At 29.5% G+C, this 7,075-nt stretch overlaps 1 protein-coding gene and 1 non-coding gene across 2 annotated transcripts; one reads left to right on the plus strand and one right to left on the minus strand.

Moving 5' to 3' along the window:
• Positions 1-2,730: 2,730 nt before the first annotated feature.
• TRNAP-AGG lies at positions 2,731-2,802 on the plus strand. Its single transcript has one exon. It is a non-coding gene; the product is annotated as a tRNA-Pro (tRNA).
• Positions 2,803-3,116: 314 nt separating this feature from the next.
• LOC123918791 (major pollen allergen Ole e 10-like) lies at positions 3,117-3,912 on the minus strand. The gene is made up of 4 exons (XM_045970939.1): positions 3,866-3,912; positions 3,647-3,675; positions 3,289-3,526; positions 3,117-3,177 (listed from the first exon to the last, which is right to left on the minus strand). Exons 1-4 carry the CDS (start codon positions 3,909-3,911, stop codon positions 3,152-3,154), a joined length of 339 nt encoding a protein of 112 aa, XP_045826895.1. The 5' UTR covers position 3,912; the 3' UTR covers positions 3,117-3,151.
• Positions 3,913-7,075: the final 3,163 nt, after the last annotated feature.

The following is a 7,075-nucleotide window of genomic DNA, read 5'->3' on the forward strand; positions in this document are numbered from 1 at the left end:
TTTACTTGCTCGAAACAAAGAAGGGGAGAACTCAGGTCCCCACAGTCGGCGCCACTGATCTTAACTGTTGATCAGAACAGGTAGGAGGCCAGCTGGAAGTCCGTTGAGCAGGTGGTAGGAAGCAATCCGAGCAGATGATCCACGGAGGGGGGGGTTGTACCTGCAGGTGCTCCGATGCCAAAGTCAGACAGGGAATATAGAGAGCAAAGAGGTACTTAGAGAGAGGTTAGAGAGAGAGAGTAATTGCAATAATGAATAGTGTCTACCTTGCTCTCCCAAGAGGGAGAGTATTTATAGCCCCCAGCTCTGGGCCAAAGGTCCTCTTAGTGGGCTGGACTAGCCAAGGCCCATTAAGAGGGACTGCCAAGATATCACCCTTAGATGGTGGGTAGAGTAGTAATTTTACCCTATCTTGGTGGAGAGGTTGTGCCATGCTGACATGGAGGTGATTGGGCAAGCCATGTGGACTTTGTGAGGGTCTAGGTGGACTAGCATTAGTCTAGTCCAGAACACATCTAATCCTGAATTTGATTGATTGATATGTATAGCACATGTTTGAATTTATGCTGGGATTATTTCTAGTTGAGATTGTGAAATCACCTTCGTCTCTTTTCTTCTTTCTTATCCACCAACTTTGTTGATGATTGATCTTTGAGGAGAGACATGAATGATCACCTTTAATGAAGACTCCATCCACTTAACAAGTTGTCTACACAAAAGTGTTTAAGGTAAAAGTGTACATCAATCGCGTCTATTTAGTTTGAGTCAAACATCATTTTGTTTAATTAATTTTTTTTCTTTGGGTTTTTCACCACCAGTTGAATCTGGTTCGGGGGTCAGTTTGTTTAATTAAATTTTATCGGTTTAGATTTGGTCAAAATCTCATAGCTTAATGTTAAACTTCGTCAATCTAACCTAATAATGAATGAGTTTTTAGTGTTATCATCGGGTCATAAATAAGCTATGAAATGTACTAAAATTTCAAAAAGAAAATAATTAAATGACATTCTTTCAAAATTTCAACAATTAGACTAAATGCATTACTTAAACTTTCAAACTTTTGATTCAACACATCAAATTTTTAATCTACATTCACAAAAATAAAAAAACTCAAAAACATAATATCCAAATCAAATTAGCTAAGAGATGTTCTGCACTTGTTTTGGAGTTGAGTGTTTCGTTTGAAATATTGTGAAATTTTGCCAAAGTCGGAAACAATAATTTCGCCGGAAACTATGTCCATGGATGATGATGATATTTTACATCCCGTAACACTGATAATTTACTAACATATATAATTTATTGGCATAATATATCTACCAATAAACTATATTGTTCAATTTTTTATACAATAGTTTTGTTCACTTATTGAGGACTTTTTTCCACCAATAAATGATGATTTTCTTGTAATAAGAACTAATTTAACAGTTTAATAGAGTGAGAGACTTTTTTTTAGAATATTCATAAAAATCAAAAATATATTTAAGATTAACTAAGATAGTGGGGTTCTTTTCGGAGGATGTGTCATTTTCTTCATTTTGATAAAAAAATGCAGTTGTTTCTTTATTCATTTTATTTAATAGTACAGAGGAAAAAGAATATTAAAAAGATGTATTCGTGAAAATTCGTGTTCAAACTCTTTGCACCATAGTATATCATAGTTGTTAATAAAATTAGTAATTTCTAAAAGAAAAATAAATTTTTTTTGAACGTAAAAGAAAAATAAAATTGTTGTGTAAGAAAAATGTCATTTTCTTTCCTAGCTACCGATTAGGGGATCATGATTTGATGCATTAATATTTTTAGAAAAAAATGCATAATGCAAAATTAAATTAAATTCAAGCAATTATTTTTATAATAAAGAAAATCAAATATTTTTCATAATCATAATTTAATATAAAATTTAGACTAAATATTTTCTTGAATAAATTTCAAATACTCCTTTCAAACAAAATAATGATTGAAACAAATCTGACTTGAGTAATTCAATTGTGAGTGCTTATATTATAGATGAGCAAATTTTAATCATTGCATGCAAGAATAATTAGAGCATCTTTAATTAATGGTTAAGCTTATATAAGCACGTGATAACGTTCGAGTCCATACTAGGAGCTCTACCAAACTCAAAATCTTATCTCCCATATGTGGATGATACTAGTGCCCTTAAATAGTATTTTGGTGGTTCATAGTGTATTTAAATGTATTGAGTTTGAGGGTTGTTGTGTTTACGAAATGCTAAAATTATGAGTCTAATTTGTATAATTGAAAGTGAATCACACTAAAAAAAAAAAGAATATAAAGTGGTTGAGATGTGATCATGTCACATGGATGCTCCCAACCCAACTCCTAAAAATAATATAATGTAATTATAATTCGAATGATAAATTTTAATAATTTATTTATTTAATTTTATCTTTAATTATTTGATTTTTAAAAATATTTTTCTTTTGGTGAAAGTATAAATTAATATTTTTATGAAACTATTACATTGTTCTTGTGACTCACCAGATTCATCAGAGTGAGCCGGATCAGTATATTTGACAACTCTATTTGTGAGTATCTCTCAAACAGTACCATACTACTATATGAGCCGGTTAAGAAAAAAAATTCAAGTACTAGTTAAGCTCAATGTATCATTTTCATGAGTCAAAAACAAGATGTCATTTTCATAAAACTAGAGCTCCGTAGCCTCCGTTTATCTAATGAGCATCAACTTCGATTAACATGAATGGGCATTTGGTCTAGTGGTATGATTCTCGCTTAGGGTGCGAGAGGTCCCGAGTTCAATTCTCGGAATGCCCCTTTTTTGCATATTTTTTACCTATTTTTTTTCAACTTAAACTTCATTCATTCATTAATCACTTAATATAATCACTTAATAATAATAATAATCAAATACGAAGGCATACTTAGATAACTAAACTTCATTCATTGATCACTTCACTTAAAGTACTTATAGGCAGCACACTTTAGTTTTTATAAAACTAAATAGAAATTACATAAGATCCTAGTAGCTCTAATGAAATTAGGATTATATAAATCAAACATAGTCATACAAGTATAATCTATGCCTAAATTATACAAGTATGCCTAAAGTCATTATTCTATAATAATACTCCATATATCTTCCATCAGAGCTTCTCATCTTCCACTATGCATATTTGCAGCTCCCATAACCTATTATACATAAATCAAACATAACAAATTAAACCATGTACAAAATATATTTAATTGTAACTAAATCACATAAAAATAAAAGGAGGCCTAATTAACAAATTAAGTAATTACTTGGATCAGTGACAACAATTAGGGCAGACCCAGAAAAGTAACAATCCCAAGCATTTCTTCCATACTTAGCATAGTATTGATTCATAACAACAGAGGCATGGTTTAAGGGTGTGTTTGGGTAGAAACAAGATCCACCAACTTGAATAATCTTGCAATCCCCCAACATGTTACAAGCATATTCTATGTTTTCATTCAGTTCAACTTCACTTGCTGAAAATTTTGCCACACACCAAGTTGCCTATAATAATTAATTTCATCACCAAATCAAACCAAAAAAAAAAAAAATCATTAGTTTTGTTACACTTTTCTATGTACTAAAAATAATTAAACTGTGATAAAAAGGAATTTTTATTTTTACCGTTCCATTAGCAAATTTCACATGCCCTCCTGCAAAAATAAATCTAAAAGGGTCAAACCAAAATAGAGTAAAGTTTTTGCAATTCAATGGAAGGTATGAATATATGTACACATAAAATGAGAAATGTGACAAGTATGAGTAAATCATAATGGACCTATATTATGTATAAGATCTAAATTAATTAAATGCAATTCATATAGCCAAGAACTAATTTTATACCTGCATTGAGGTAAAGGAAGAGAAAGATGAGCATTGATTTGGTCATCATTGTGTGATAGCTAGCAAGGAAATATTTAGAAACCAAAAGGTGAATATGAATGAAAATAGTTTGTGGTGTAAATGTGGAGTGTGAAAGGTTAGAGAGTATATATACAAAGGTATGGAATTGATGTGGTAAGATAATGAGTTGGCTCTATAAGTTTATTTTGCCATTTAAGGAATTAACCATTTACTTGGTCATTAAAGAGGGTATTTACAACTAGTTTAATTTGTCGTTTAAAGTCCATTCACCTTCTCATACACACACTATACTTACTATAGGAAGTTTAATTTATTTAGTCATCGTCAAATGTTAGTTGGTTCAATGGTGATTGATGCTGAACTTGGTAGGAAGGACCACAGTTCGATTCTCCACAACTGCATTTGGGATGAGACTGAAACCACTTAATGCCATAACTTGTCCCGAACTCTGGACTATTAGGCCCCCATTTTCCTAGGAACTAGAGGGTGAAAACCAAAAAAAAATTACTGGTACTAAAAGTTTGGAAGTTCGACGTCACGTGACATATCCTAATTGGAATGTGTTTGGAAATTTAATTTAATTTAAGGACCAATGTCCTCTAGGCATTAGTTAAAAACTTATGCAACCACTATCAAATGTTTTTAACTTAGAAAAAAATGTTGGTAAAAAAAAAAACTTGGAGAAAACGTATAATGGTTGATTTCTTTATTCTAGGACATGGTATTTACTGTACTATTTAGGACTAGTAATTCTGTGGTGAGTAAAGTATAATACTATTTTTTTGGTCAAATATAATGAGATTACATTATATCTTAGTCACTTGTGTAAACAATTGTAAACCACAGGGCTTGATAATTCTTTTGGACTTGGTGTTAACTGGGATAGCATATTGAGCTCATCATAAATTATCCAAAGTTTCAAATAAAATCCTCACATATGTTTCTTTCTTTCTACCAAAACAAATTTAATTCATTTTATTAATCAAACATGTATCAATATAAAGAAAAATCGGTTCAAAAGACACCAGCTAGCTAAACTAAGAATTGGTTGGCCGCCCTAACAAAAATATTGAACATTCATATGTAACTAAGAATTGATTAGTCACTCTAACACTGAAATTTAAAATTTAAAATGTAACAATAACAAAGACTTAATAAACGAAATTAACATGTTAAACTCGAATACACACCAACGCATAAAAAATAAATAACATCCACCAAAATTTTAAAATCACCCTCAAAAGTCACATGGGTGATCACATATTTCTTAAAACTTAAAAGTATGAAAAAAGGTGTGACATTTTAATCTTAACTAAAGTTAGCAAGTTTTTTTTCTTCTTAAGGGTAGGAGAGGATATCATATCACATGTAAATGTAATATTGGTAATGTTAATGCAAAAGAAGCAACCTAAAAACTTGTTTCGTCGTTCCTTAGTTTTTTTATGAGAATATTTCTATAATTAATTATATGCTGCACATTAATGTGACTTTTAGCTTTCTCATTTTACTGTGTGGATGAATTATGAAATATGATGTCAATATTTTTTAAATGAGATTTTTGTTCAAATAAAACTAAGAATTTCAAAAGAGATCGTAGATGAAAATGAAAATCAACCGATAGGAAGATGAAATTATGTGGAAAAAAAAAGGAAGATGAAATTAAAAAATTTAAATACGACCATTGATGCGTGAATTATTCACCGGTACATATTTTAAACACTATAAATACAAGATTGATTGTTGATCTTTTTTTTTTGGTATTAACCTTTTGATGATTTTTGTTTTGAAATTTTATCTACCGAACAATAGTATAAGTAATAGCAGAATTATTTGAGCATTATAAATTCACTATAATATATTTTTTTATTTGTAGGTGAAGTTTCATACCGACAGTTATTATTTGAATCATGTTAGTTACTCCATTCTATAATTAAACTTAATTTTAAATGTATATTTGATCTCTATATTTTCATCAAAGTAAAATTTATGGTCTCCAATATTCTAAAACTAATATTTTGGTTCCAAATTAAATTTTATTTGGAATTTTCTTATTTGACAATTATGAAAAATTTAATATTAAAATGTTTATTTTTTAAGTCTCATTTTTACCCGTGCCAGCACGGGTCCAAATACTAGTTAATTATAAGCTGCAGATTAATGTGACTTTTAGCTTTCTCATTTTATTGTGTGGATGATTTATATACTTGAACCTTTCATTAAAAAAAAAGTTTTGGGGTTTGAGTTATAGTAAGTTGAATTGAAACATTTTTTAAATGATTGTTAAATATCTTGACTTAGAGTGACTTAGAGTTGGAGTTCTTTTACTAGAATTTAAACAAATATTAATTCAATATTGAGTTTGAATTTAAAAATTGATATCTAAGTCAATTGACAGCGTCACAACTCACATGTGAGTTACCCGAATAGTCAAACTCAAACCTATGAAAAGAAGAAGGAAAAAATCGCATCACATGATGTTGTGAATTAACCGGATCACATATTCACATGGATGTACCAAAAAAGGACGTACTCCGTATCAAAATATAAGTAAAAGTTGGTCAACAAAAGTGAATATATTTAGTCCAAATTTTTAATCAAATAAATCAAAATTTTTAATTCATTTTTGTTTATATTTTGAGACGGAGGAAGTATCTTATAAGTAGCAATTGTATGTCTTTAGTTCAATTAAGGGTTTGTCTTGGTTTTTAGACGAAAATTTCCATCAAGGATTCAAGGTACACACACTAAAACTTTATCTATTTCGTATATGAATAATAACTAGAATTTCAACTTAAGGTTTACCATTAAAGAAAGTAAATCACAATACTTTTTAATTTTTAAAGTTGTAGGATTGATCGACTTCAAAAGAAAAATACTTTAAAGAATCAAAATCTCACACGATCCAAATTCAATAATTATTAGGTTTTTGAAACTGAATTTGGTTAAAAGGTTTGTAATAAACATTTTCAATCGTAAGAGAAAGCAAGACAAAGACAATCGATAATATAACTAAGAAAAACGAATGAATAAATCAACAGAAGTAAAAAAAATTATTATACTAAAAACACTTTAAATAAAGGCTTTACATAGCAATACTTCATTAATAATAATAAAGTTTACTGTAACTTTTTTTAAAACGATAAAGGGTAAGATAACTTGTATCCTAAGAACATGAGTTAAGTACTTAAA

The sequence above is a fragment of the Trifolium pratense genome, linkage group LG3 (genome assembly GCF_020283565.1).
Source record: "Trifolium pratense cultivar HEN17-A07 linkage group LG3, ARS_RC_1.1, whole genome shotgun sequence".
In the NCBI taxonomy this organism is placed as follows: Eukaryota; Viridiplantae; Streptophyta; class Magnoliopsida; order Fabales; family Fabaceae; genus Trifolium; species Trifolium pratense.

Coding starts and splice junctions, on each gene's coding strand:
- LOC123918791 (XM_045970939.1), bottom strand. CDS start 3,911: ATGACCAAATCAATGCTCATCTTTCTCTTCCTTTACCTCAATGCAG. Junction 3,676..3,865: donor CTTCCTTTACCTCAATGCAG/GTATAAAATTAG, acceptor TTATTTTTGCAG/GAGGGCATGTGAAATTTGCT. Junction 3,527..3,646: donor TGAAATTTGCTAATGGAACG/GTAAAAATAAAA, acceptor TAATTATTATAG/GCAACTTGGTGTGTGGCAAA.